Source organism: Rhagoletis zephyria, unplaced genomic scaffold (genome assembly GCF_001687245.7).
Source record: "Rhagoletis zephyria isolate East Lansing unplaced genomic scaffold, Rhagoletis_zephyria_1.1 Rzeph_scaffold_06602, whole genome shotgun sequence".
NCBI classification, from domain to species: domain Eukaryota; kingdom Metazoa; phylum Arthropoda; class Insecta; order Diptera; family Tephritidae; genus Rhagoletis; species Rhagoletis zephyria.
In genome coordinates this window covers 21842-35282 of record NW_016163685.1, presented here as the reverse complement: position 1 = coordinate 35282, position 13441 = coordinate 21842, and the positions used below count along the sequence as shown (strand labels likewise).

Here is a 13441-nt window from a genome sequence, read left to right as displayed (position 1 = left end):
ATAGCTTCTAAAGGAATGAGTGGTGAAATGAAAATGCGCAAGGATTTTTTGTATGAAATATGAGCAGAAAGGAGTGTTGCTAACGCGTACATGGCGTATGAGTAACATTCATTCTTGCTCATTTTTCATACATACAAGAAATCCTTCCGCATTTTAATTTGACCACTCATTCATTTTTTTATTATACACAAATTTTCTTCATTAGTAACTTGTTTTTTTTTCTAACAGAACAGGCTTTAACACAAATTTAAAAAAATTTACACAGAACATGTTATTTTTTTCCTTGTTAAACTTTTAGTTTGTTTTGTTTTTTTACTTTTTCATTAAAAAAACCAAAAATATGGAATTATTAATTAATTTCTCAGAGACCATCAGCCAAATCTAAAAATTGTGTATAATTCTTTTATGAGAATTTTGTTAGCTTTCATCAGCCGCATTACGAATTAAAATTTTTAAATTGGTTCGTAAGTTATACTTACGTGATTAAGTGGAATCACTTTTTGTTTTAAGCTGAATAACGCTAAATTGAAAACATCTCAGGATTAGCGGGCGAATCTATATACGAATTGGATATTTGCATCTGTGGTCCAACAACAAAACACAAATTTCTGATCCATTGTACTACATATGAAATGAGCCATGTAGCAATCACATTATTTTTCAGTGCAAGCACTTGGCAATTATAAAATGGGCTAAAATCCAAAATAAAATCATAGAAATTTCGAATGTGCGGCATAAATTTTTTACTTTTTAATGAAGGGTAACATTCTTTTAATAAATGCTTTTGAATAAAAAACAACCACACTATTTTTTTCATATCAATATTTTATTGGTACACAAATACAAATACTTCCTTTAACTCTTCTGTAAAATCGAAATATTTGCCATTTGGCAAATGTTCACTTGATTTTGATTTTTTAAACAGGTGACAGCTTCCCCAAAACTACTTAAAAAAAAAAACTCTTTTCAACCTGCTTCGGTTGACATTGACATTCTGTCTTATCCTGAGTTTCGCCTGAAAAAAAAAATCACCCGAAAATTTGTCATCCGCCCATAATAAAACCATGGAAACCAAAAGTGAAAAGTGAACCGCTTCGGGGAAAACGAAACTCATGATAGGGCTGACTGAAAAATAGTTTCGAAACAAAACCCTCTTAAACATATTTGGTTCGCCATGTATTCATTTTACTTAGTTATTATATTTAGTTTAACTTTTTAACAGGTGGCAACCCTCTTTAAAAATATAGATTGGCGCTTACACGTTTGTTAGTGCTTGGCCGAGCTTCTGCTCCGATTTTGTGGCGTGCGCCTTGCTGTTGTCACACAAAGGGGACAGACCTAAATTTTTAAGCCGACTCCGAACGGCGATTGTATTTTTATGGGAATCCGTTTTTCATGGCAGAAATACACTCGGAGGTTTGCCATTGCGTGTCGAAGGGCAACCGCTCTTCAGAAACCCATTTTTTTCTAAATTTTTTTACAATGTTGCTTTGACCAGGGCTTGATCCCAGGCTCTGCACAGCGCAAGCGCGCACTGCTTACCACTACACCACAGCGGCCGCCAGCGGTGGCAACCTTACCTTATTAATTAATTGACTTTCTCTTTTGAAAATGGTTTAAAATTTTTGCTTGCGAACGTGTAACTAAAAGCAAGCTTTTAGAATATTACAGATTTTTTTTTTGCTTTAACTAATAAATATTATATTCTGTTTACGCTAAGCAACCACGCATTCAGTTTCATTGATACTTCATCGCTCAATGATTTTTGGAGGAGGTAGGAACATTCTGTGATTGCTCGCTAAACGATGTCTTAAGAGCTTTTCTTATAAAACTGGAAACATACCGTAATACAATAATCACCGACGTTAATTAACACTTGGTTTTCTTTACAATTTTTATTCTTTTCCGCACCGGCTATTTTAATGTGCAATTAAACTCAGCAAAGGGTATACGGAGACTGCAATAAAAGCAGCCCACCTTCGAGTCCCAAACCTAATTAATTAGCGCTAAGTGTCGCTGCTTTAGCTGCTGAGCTGCACAGGTAATGCCATGAATAAGTGGATAAAGAGAAAATAAAAACAGCAAAAAATTTAGCTCAACTTGAGGATGCATCGACACTTACATACATATGTTATGGAGTATCTTAAATTAGAAAGTTTTGTAGTTGCTAATTTATTTTTTTCATAAAACACTCAGTAAAATGTTCGCATTTCGGACGGAAAAAAACCTTAAATAATGTCTTTAAAATACTCACGTGACTGAATTTTATCGCCATCTAAGTAAACTAAAATTTATTGGCCTGAAGACAATACGAGTGTAATATTTTGATTTAATAATAAAGGTATTCATATTTAGTATTATTTTTTTTAAATACTGGAAAATAAGTTCAAATATTTTAACGAAACAGAGACAGGGAAAAGTATTAAATCAAAAGAGTGGGCTTGTAAGATTTAAGACGAAATGTTCCGTGTCTGAAGAAATTCTCAAAAAAGTTCAATATTTGGGGTTGTTGCTTTCATGATTGGTGTTAAGACCAAACCTTTCTAGGCATGCTTTAAATTTTCTATATAGTTTTTAAATATGAAGTATGCCAAGAAAGAACCAAATCGAGTCAGCAAAAATAACGAAGCATCAGGTTTCTTTGAGAAAGCTCTGTTGAAGTTGTGCTGCGTGAAAGCTGATTAGCGCGTGTGAAAGCGCTCTCAAAATGTAGCCATATGTTTTCGAAAAGTTAGTCGTTGGATCGATAAAGCTTGTGGAAGCTTCTTAAAAAGGTAACAACGACGATTTTAGAATCATGAGTAATTGATTTATGAAAGATACTTAGTACTTGGGGAAGACAGCCGCACTGAATTGACGATAGGAGGGAAAGCATTAGCGTTATATTGATGAATAAATTGATGTAGAAAACTGATTTGTGGGTCTGTGATCGAGCCTAGTTTCCTACTAACATCAAAACCGAAAGAAAAGGAAAAGTATTTTCTAATAGCGTTCGCCCCATAGCTAGTGATGTGCTGAGTCTATACTTTAAAGTTCTAATCGATTCTCGGTATCGATTTCAAAAGTATCCAATACTTTCGATACTCGGTACTGAATTATTTAGCTTTCTAATAAAAGTGCACATAGGCCAAAAATATAGAAAAAGCGGTTAAGGGGAGATTCGTCTATTAAACGCCGAATGTAGGGATGATATTATATTTGAAGGCCTGAAAAGCTCCTCCTTCCATCAAATCATTTTTCTCGATCCTTGGTTCTATTAAGGTGAAAATTACTAAAATAATATTTTACTGTTGCGAGAAATTAAAACTTTTAGCCGATATTACATAAAATAGCAAAAAAATAATTTTTGTTTAACTAAATATATATAATGTAAATAATTGGTGTCAGGTACCGAAAGGGAAGTTTTGGGTACCGAGTATTGGGTATCGACAATTCAGCTCATCACTACCCACAGCAGGCAATGGCAAACATACGAGCGGATTTCTGCCATTAAAAACAGTTTCTCATAAAAATACAATCACCCTTCAGAGTCGGCGTAAAACTGTAGGCCCCTTCCCTTTGTGTAACAACATCAAGACGCGCGCCACAAAATCGGAGGAGAAGCTCGGCTAACACTAACATTGTGTGGAGGCCTCACTCTATGATTATTATATGAAAGCTCATTACCTAGGTAGTATACCCTGATGGACGTATGCCTGTTATTCTAGCAGCATTTCCTAAAATTTTAAAATGAAATACTGCGTATAGGAAAAATGCTCAAAAAAGACTACGATTGCGTGCATATTTTAAACGGCTTTTTTATGCAGTTTCTAAATTGAGAATTTTTATTTTGCTCCACATTTATTACCCACAATGGTTTTTACCTTTGCTTTGGCTATGAGGTTTTTAAAACCTGGCTTTTATATGTTTTATAACAAACACCTCTTTTTAGAGGTCTGAAAACGGTTTGGAAAAGCGCGGTTTTTAAGTTTTCACGGGCTTTGAGCTGCACGTCGCCTAAATCTAAATTTCACATAAATATCTATATGTACCTTAAAGAGAATTATGATTTACGTTCCTACATATCAAAATGCTTATTTATTTGCAAAAAATATCTGATTTGAAAAATCGAGGTAGGTACTTCCATATAAATCCTTATATCTGTTAAGCGAATATCATGAAAAAAAAAAACTAAAAATTTACCCCATTCGCTAAGTATAATATAATAAAAAGTATGAAGCCCAATTTCATTCGATGCAATTGTAAATTATTGCTTTGTGGAGAATCAATATACATAAAAAGCCAAATTACAGTTGACGTCAATTTATTCGATTTCGAATTATCTCCATTTCTTTCCACACTTAAATCAGCCATTAAATTACCACAAACAACAAAACTTCAAGCAATATTTTACCACTATCAATTTATAACAAAACTCGTTCACAACTAAATATGTCTCTGCTTTAGATATGTTGGTTGCATTCTTTTATGACCTTTTTTCGAACAAACTTTATTGCACTCAACCAACCCATTTTACAGTAAATTAAAGCAAAAATAACTCAGTTAAGGTTTTTAAATCACTTAACAGCTTGACACTCCCATGCCCAGCCACATGCACGCACAACTGTGGTAAATCAATACAGATGTATGAACTGCATTAATGAAGTAAGCGAAGCCATTTGTGTTGTACGAAGTATCAAAAGATATGCATATGTAAGTAAATATGTACATATTTTCTATAAACACTACACAGTTGCATGCGTGTGGCGAGCGTGCTTATATTTACTTATTTGATTCCATTTTATGATGTACACGCTCTTGCTGAAATAAAAAAGTGCTGCCATGTCTTAAATTTTGTACAGTATCTATTCCGGTTTAGTTGATGCATTTAAGGAACAGAATTATGATGGCAATTATACTTACAATGATAATGTGCAAAGTATGTACATGTATACATATACTCGTATTTGTATGTATGTACATTAGGGTTATCCAAAAATGCATGTGAAAAAGTAAAGTCGGAATTTTTATGCTCTCATCCCCTAGGATTGTTCTGTACCGAAAAAAGTATACCCTCATTTTTTGGTTTTGAAATCAAAAAATATATAAAGGTCGCTCAAAGCGCCGAAAGTTTTCCATGTATTTTATATGGGGGAAAAACAACTTTTCGTAGAAATGGAGATAATAATAATAATAAGCATTCTTCTTCTTCTTCTTATTTGGCACTAAAACCGTTTGTCGGTTTGGACCGAGGCCAAAAAGCTTCTGCAATGGCTTCTCTCCTGTGTGAATTTGCTCCGGTTATTCCGAGCGCAGACAGGTCCTTCTGCGCACGTGGTCCTTCCATTGCGTTCGTGGACGCCCTTGCTTTAGTTGTCCACCCATGGGTGTGGAGTCGAAGGACCTTTTCACGGGAGCGTCGTCATCCGTGCGTACAATATGCCCAAGCCAGCGCTATCGCTCTATTTTTATGCGCTTAACTGTGTCCATGTCGTTAGAAAGCTCATACAGTTCGTCATTCCATCTTCTTCGATAACCGTCGTGCACGAAAATAGGGCCGTAGATCTTGCGTAGAATAGTTCTCTCGAAAGCTTCCAAAGCCTTCTCATCTATTTCCGGCATTGTCCAAGTTTCTGCTTCATAAAAGCTCTGCTTTTTAAGTGCTTGCCGAGCCCAAAGTAGCACTTTTTGGCAAGAGTTTTTCTTCGCTTGATCTCCAGCCTGATTTTGTTTTGGTGGTGTTTATGATGGATCCTAGGTAGTCCTTCACTACTATATCTGCCAATAGTGACGTGTATCCCGAAAGGCGTGGACTCTTTATATGTTGCCAGGAGGTACTTTGTCTTTACCTCGTTCACCGCTAGACCAACCTCTTTAGATTCTTTTTCTCAACTGGAAAATGCCGCGGTTACATCCCTTTGTTTCAGACCTACTATATCGAGATCATCGCCATACGCGACAGCATCGTTCTTTCGCTATTCAGGGTGCAGCTGCGATTCAGATTGGCAGCTCTTATTAAGCTTTTAAGCATCAGATTGAAAAAGTCGTCTTGTCTAAAACCTCCGCGGAAAGGTCCTACCCAATTTAGACGGAGCTTAAGGTTGTGTTTAACGTCACTCTACATAGCCGTAATAGTTTTGCGTGGATCCTTAAACAACAACAACGCAATAATTTGCTCGTCTTCGGAATTTTTTTAAGTATCCAGTGTCCCTCATCGCATAAAAAAGCAACCAGCCTAAATCTTGTTCTGTTAGATACTATCTTTGAACTAGTAACATTCTTTCATGGGGACGCTGGGCACACTTCAGAGTAAGCTTGTGGATATACTTACATATGTGTATATGTATGTGTGCATCTTTGGTTGTACGCACTCGTTGCCTAGCATGCGTATACAGTTCAAGGTTTCAACGGGTCGTCGTCTGCGTCAGCATCACCAACAGCAACAGCATAGACGACATCAACAACGATAGCCTTGGGGCCGTGATAATATCTCTTATGCTGTTGTTGTAGCTGTTGATGTTATTATTGTGCGTATTACTGTTGCGACTTTGACCGTTAATGAAGTAGCAGTTTTTGTTGCCTTAGTATGAAGAAGCAGCCTTACGATATGCATATATACGAGACAGAGCATTTCTTTAAAAAAAAAAAGAATAAAATAATATAAAATTATGATTTTATTTCGGAAGGTTTGAACCAAGCGCTCACTAATCCCAGATGTCTAAGGAACCCAAATACTCTTCCTCTCAGGTTATGTGTATACGAGTTTGCCCTGCCTAGGGAATCCATCACTACTGCAGTAGCCTGCAATGTTACTATGTCCTGATACCTAAACTAAACTTTTTTCGAATTATTTTGCGGAAATAGGAAAGGGGATGAGGCATTTTCGGAACAGCTTTAATTGTACCATAGGTAGCCAGTTAGGTACCCCCAAGATCGCGGTAAAATCTGCCTGAAAAATGTTGCAGATTGCCGATAGTCCTAGCTTGAAGTTTACGGAGAACTCAGAGAACACCTTCCGTCTAACTTCGACCCATCCGTAAATATATTTACTGAACTTCTGTCCCAACTGATAACAAATAGGAATTATACGAATACAAGTACACAGGGAAAAAAACCGCGTAACAAAATAGAGCAAAAGTAAGAAGACATCTCTATGATTTTTCTTCAAGTAGGAAGCCTTCTCATTTTGACAGGCATTATCTTTTCAATGGAATCAAGAAGGAAATCTGACGACTATTATTAAGTTACCTAAATAAAACCTAAAAATATAAAAAAGTGGTTCCAGGTATGCTTGTCAAAATTTCCATTTAGGTGAAAATATGCTTGATTACAACTGATTTTTTTTATCACTTTTGCACGGTGTTCAACTGAAAATTGCTCAATGACTAAGTTTTCAAAAGATTCTAGTGCCAATTGTCTGAAAATAATATGTACATATTTGCTTTTACAGATATTCATCACCCTTGTTGCACCCCATATATTTTCCTGCACTTTCGCAAAATTAACATATTTACTTGCTTACAAAAATCAAATTAATTTCAAGAGAATTCACATGAATTTTTATCTCCTCGAATGTATAGATATACCTTTTGAGGCATTATTCCTCGAATTCCAAACGCCTTCACTTCGCAAAAACATCTTAGTTAAGTAGATATGTAATTTATTTGCTGCATAAGTAAAGTGGGTCGAAGTGCCGTGAACTAAAAATTATTGAAGGCGTTCTAACATACGCACAAAAGATAACAGCATTCTCATAACAACACTGCTGCACTCACTTGGAAAATTCACTATTTTTTGAAAGTACTTAATTTACTGGAAAATGAATTAAATTCACTAGAAATGGGGGCGCGCCCTTAGTAAAAGCTAAAAGTTACATAGATATTAACTGGAAATGTAAGCCTCACTGCAAAATGCGTTTGTGAAACTTTTCGACAATGTGTGGTAAAAAGTGCAAACGGAATCGAAAATTCGTTGAATATAAAACTAAAAGTTTTGTGGAAAAAGTTATGGATAGATACATACATGAGTATATGCCACCAAACGTTTAACCAGAATTTTAAAAAAATTTGGGTATGCAGTTAATAAGGTTATAAAATTCTAGCAAAATAAGTGTGAGCGGCTAAAAAATCGCTTTGGTTTTTAATATTTTTTTTTGTTGACAGCGTTTTGCACTTTTTTCCATGTAAATATGAATTCCTTAAAAATCAACGCGAACTCTTAGCCACTTGCAACTTGCACTTTTCTTACTTACTTAAAATTAATGATCTATAAAATTTTTATAAAACCAAAAAAAAAAAAAATATAATAATTTTGGGGAACATTTTTTATAACATTTCGAGGGGGCTCGAGCACCCCCCTGCCTCTACCTGCCTACGCCCATGGAGGGACCCGTAGGACCACTTGAAGGCTTAAAGGCAATGGATGATAGTATGACACGAGTATGTGTACGGTGTGGGTTGAGGCTGAAATTTCTGGAGAAAGAGACCTAGGCATTAATGTCGACTAGTACGCCGCAATTATCTTTATTGAGAGGATTCTAGAATCGACCATATCGCGAATTCCATGCGAACCAATAATCCCAAAAATTATAAAGAAAAACAAACAATGGGATTGGCGATAAGGCTGAATTTTGAATTCCCTGAGTCTGATTGCTGGTTTCATCGTGATTCTGACCCTGAACTAGCGCGAATGGAAAGGGGAGCATCTGCACTTTTCTCTTTGAAAATATGCCTCGGTATTCCAAGCCGAAGTGGAAAATGGAAGCGGAGATATGACGGACTCAATCTGTGGTTGGAGTATAAAACAACTTCAACATATTTCACTTTGTGTGAGCCATCCAGTTATGTTCTTGAAAATTTAGGTTTAAGTAGTGAGTTATTGTAATTATTTCTTATTTTTAATTATCATCAAACAATCTTCTCCGAATTAAAGTTGCGCTAAATACATAAGTACGTAGTGTATATTTATTTTTTATATGACATAATGAAAATAATATAATATCCCAATAATAATAATTTGTTTTGTTCTTTTCTTTACAGGTAAGTGTGAAGCGTTTCAGTTGTTCTTTAAGGCATATTCTCGCTTAAAAAACGTATGTATATATCTTTATTTATCTACAACTTTTTCTAACAACTCTAAAATACTCAATTTTTTGCCATTCTTTGCGAAAATGGAACAGTTATTTGTTCCAATTTCAGAAAAGTCCTTTCGTATTTGGCTCTTTCTTTAGGTTCGTAATAGTGGTACCTTTTATTGTGCAATTCACTGAATTTTTGTAGCGCTGCTTTGTAGCAATGTCGTATTACGAAATCAATCTTAAATAAAAGATTCATCTTGTTCCATACTTCTCGCCCGGTAAAGGGTTATAGTTCTCCTCTAATTTTGTCTTACTACATGTATACGGCAGTATTGTGTTACCCATTTTTTACAATGGCGTGCCTGCAAGCTTATAAAACCGTGATTATTTTCCTAAATTCCGCGGTTATATAAGCGTTCGTCCAAGATATTTCGCAAGCGTCTAAGTAACTTCGTGGCTGGAGTCAATTTGACGCCACTCAGTGAAGGTAGTTGGAATTGGGTTAGTCTTTTCTTTAACCAGCTTTGCACGATAGTTTAGGTACTTTTCAAACCTCACTTAAAACTGATGGCTATCTTCCATTTCAGTTAGAGCCAAGTCAACCGCGTACGCTGTAGCTTGACTTCCTGTAGCCTGTAAGCGCAGTGGCCGATGATTCACTCATTTGAGCTATAAAAAACTGGATTAATTCTGACTACAGTTCTAAAATTACTACTAGAGCGGTATGACGTGGTGTACTTATCCTTACCGTAAACTTGTGTAAACATGGAAAAATTTAAGATGCGAGGAAAATAAAAGTCACCCTAAAATAGCCCATCTTTACTGTTAACCCATGCAAAACAACTTCAGCCTTGTTTGGGCAGAAAGAAAATCTAAACATTCCGGTAAAACGTAAGCATCAGCTTTGCCACGCGGAGTTTAATATTTAGGCGGAACTGTGGATTGGAGGACGGTGTGGAAAAAACACGTTGAGTTGAAGTTAAATCGAACGCTTTCAGCTTATCGGCAGTTTGAGACCGGCTGTGGTCAAAGATTTTATTGATTTTTTTTCGATTGTGGCGCGACGACTGGAGTTACGGGCATCTTTGTTTTGTTGGAAGATCGAAACACTCTCTTGGAGAACCCAATAAAAACTTTATCCGATAATAAACTGAAATTAGGGGGTAGATTCAGATGCGTTTCTGTTTTCAAACAAAAGTATTTTGCGATACCTAAAGTAGTTAGCCAAATGATCCCAAAAATCGAAACCGCTGGGGCAATACTCACACCTACCTGCTAAAATCCCTACCCAGGACTGATTACAGTCGTCGTAGGTATCGCCGATGACCCGAGCATTTACTTTATAGCCGTCCGGTCTTAGGCAAACTGAGATGGACTACTTTTGGGTCAGACGTATTGAGAATAGACCAGCTATATGTTCTTTTCCCCAACAAGCTACTAGATGCTTGATAAGTTTGCAGAGGTGTAATTATTTGCCACGTTCACGTGTTTTCCCTATCTCCTTCAAGCTTTTTTTTTTAAATATTAATTGCAATGAGGGTTTCAAAAATTGTTTGGCTTTTATCTTTTATGTCAACTATAGAGCAAAAGTACTCCCTGTGTCAAGTTTTAACCGTTAATTTAATTTTTTTGTTATTTTACTTTAACAAAACCCGCAAGTTTCAAATTTTCTCCAATGCCTGTTTAAAAATTTATTCTCTTGTTTTGTAGCCCATTAAATTTTAGTAACGGTTTTGGTACAATTTTAGATCATACACTGAAGGTTGTAATCTATACAAGCTTCGCAGGCCATTAAGATATGGAGACAAAAATATTAATTAGTCTAGCTTTCTTTATTAAAATACACCCGGCGTCATAATTGTAAGCGCAGCACTTATTGACACTTTTTTACAATGAATTATTTTTTTTTGTTATTTAATTTTAGTTATTTGCTTATAAAATAATAGTTTATTTTTAAACAAAACAAACAACAGCTACACATTTTTACGACAGTTTGTTGAATTTTTTTAATATTGCAGAAAGTTGTAAACATGAATTTATAGGGTTTTTGTTTAAGAATTTTTGAAAAAGAGTAAGTAAAATTAAATTACAAATAATAAAAAATTCATTGTAAAAATTCGCCAATACTTGGTGCGCTTATAATTATGACGCCGGGTGTATTTCAGTTAAGAAAGCTAGACTAATTAATATTTGTGCCTCCATATCTTAATGGCCCGCGAAGCTTACATAGATTACAACCTTCAGTGCAAGATCTAATATTTTAATATAAGCGTTTTTTAATGAGCTTTTGACGACTCGTTGTTTTTTTTATGTCTGTACGTCTCAAGCTACGCTCTCAAACATTCGCCCTCAACGTATATATAAACCTTAGTTTCGCTTTCTTAGCTTTCAAAGTATTTTTGTGATATTTTGGAGAAGCCATGAAGCAACTAGCGTGTTTTGTAAAACTTCTTATCCTTATTTGCCTGATTTCCGAAGCCGTGCAAGTCGGCAATGTTTTGAAGCCCGTTGTCGTTGATTCTAGTGCGTCACTACCAAGCCCACGTATTGTGGGCGGTCTAATCGCAGCCAGTGGCCAATTCCCGTATCAGGTATCAGTGCGCGTGGGAGGACGTCACAGTTGCGGTGGCGCAATACTTTCTCAAGACTATATCATAACTGCAGCACACTGCGTAATCAGGTAAATTAATTAGTTTATCAAAAAAAAAAATAACAATGTAATTGAGATTAGGTTATCTTGGTGTAATTTGAAAAAATTTTCCAGCCTTCCAACGTATTTTGTCACCGTGAATGCTGGTTCTGTAAATAGTTCTGTAGATGGCGTAGTTGCAGGCGTATCGGAAATAATAACACATCCTGATTTTTCTTACACCGATAGTGATATTGCCTTGCTGAAGCTCAATGTTTCACTACAATTCACCGATCTCATCAAACCAATAGCACTGGCTGGTGTTTCGCCACCCACGGGTTCATATGCCACAATTTCCGGCTGGGGGCGTACACGTGAGGGTGGTCCACTTTCTGAACTACTAATGTACAACCGATACGTGAGAACACTAAGCAATGATGACTGCGCTAGGGCGATCGGTTACAAAAGTGCCGGAATCTTATGCCTTGCTAAGTCGAGAGGAAATGGGATTTGTGGAGGAGACCAAGGTGGTCCGGCTGTGTACAATGGCGTATTGATTGGCATCGCAAGTTATCACAAACTTGCTTGTGGTACGGATGAACCGGATGGCTACATAAGGATTTCCACCTACAGAAAGTGGTTGATTGATGTTTCTACTGCTGATTCCGGAGTATTCTAAGAACGTTTTCATTCGCTATTAGACAAAATTTAAAACCTGTACAAATTTAATATTGGTGAAGGTTATAAATTCAATTGAAATAAATTACCCATTATTATGATGACACAACATCTTTGGCTAGATAATTTAAGGTTGTAATTTTGAAAGATATTGATTGTGACGACAAAAATGAATCGGCGCAACTTATGTTTTCATACAAATGGAGAGACGTGTAGTTTAGTTCCGTCTCCGAACGGCAGAGGTTTCTTGCGAGAAGCCTTTTTCAGTCTGCCAAGCGGCCATCCCTATTAGGAAAATTGTTTTAATAGGTTTCTCAGGCCAGGAGTGAACCTTTGTTTTGTTGCGTTGTAGAGGTGATAAAACTTCTTCATGACATGTCCCTACTGCAACGAATTGTTCGTTGGTTTTGGAGTCCTTTGGCACTGCGTTTGTTATACGCTCACTCTAAGTCTCGCTATATGTACAGTGGCGGTCAAAAGTGTACGAATGGTGTTTCGTTTTTAATACTTACAATGTTTTTCAAGCTAAAATTTGTTTGATAATTTTTTATGAAACTATGGTTCATACTGTAACAAAAACCCTATAAATCACACTTTTAACCTTTATACAGAATTCGGAAAAATTCCACAACCAGGATTTTTATGAAGTTTTTGGGTATGCGGTTAAGAGGCTTATAAAATTTATAAGTGCAAGTTTTTAGCGGCTAATAATTTTGCACTTTTTTCCATATAAACATAAATTTCTTGTGGAAGAATATACACAACAACATTTGCCACAAAAAAAGTAAAAAAAGCTTTCCTAAATTTCACTATTTATAAGAAAAAAGCCGCAAAAGACATCAGCAAAAAAAATATTAAAAATCAATGCGATTTGTTGGCCGCTCAAAACTTGCACTTATTTTACTCAACTTTTATAAGCCTGTTAACTGCATAGCTCGAGATTTAGATAAAAATTTGTGGAATCTTTCTAAATTCTGTATAAATTGTAAAAGTATGATTTATATGATTTTGGTTAAAGCATGAACCATATTTTTATAAAATATTATCAACAAAATTTTCGCTTAAAAAAATTTTAAGTA

At 35.8% G+C, this 13441-nt stretch overlaps 1 protein-coding gene across 2 annotated transcripts; it reads left to right on the top strand.

Annotated features, from left to right (window-relative positions):
• Window positions 1-11402: 11402 nt before the first annotated feature.
• LOC108373330 (serine protease SP24D-like) lies at window positions 11403-12473 on the top strand. 2 transcript variants are annotated; one of them, XM_017629203.1, is made up of 2 exons: window positions 11403-11735; window positions 11820-12473. In XM_017629203.1, exons 1-2 carry the CDS (start codon window positions 11476-11478, stop codon window positions 12361-12363), a joined length of 804 nt encoding a protein of 267 aa, XP_017484692.1. In that variant the 5' UTR covers window positions 11403-11475; the 3' UTR covers window positions 12364-12473. The 2 variants fall into 2 exon arrangements, with proteins under 2 accessions (XP_017484692.1, XP_017484691.1); XM_017629202.1 differs by having other exon boundaries at window positions 11448-11735; window positions 11787-12473.
• The last annotated feature ends 968 nt before the right edge of the window (window positions 12474-13441 follow it).

Bases quoted from the DNA above. Each gene is read 5' to 3' on its own strand.
- LOC108373330 (XM_017629202.1), top strand. From the start codon at position 11,476: ATGAAGCAACTAGCGTGTTTTGTAAAACTTCTTATCCTTATTTGCCTG. The intron at 11,736-11,786 runs GTAAATTAATTA...AATTGAGATTAG, and splicing joins GCAGCACACTGCGTAATCAG to GTTATCTTGGTGTAATTTGA.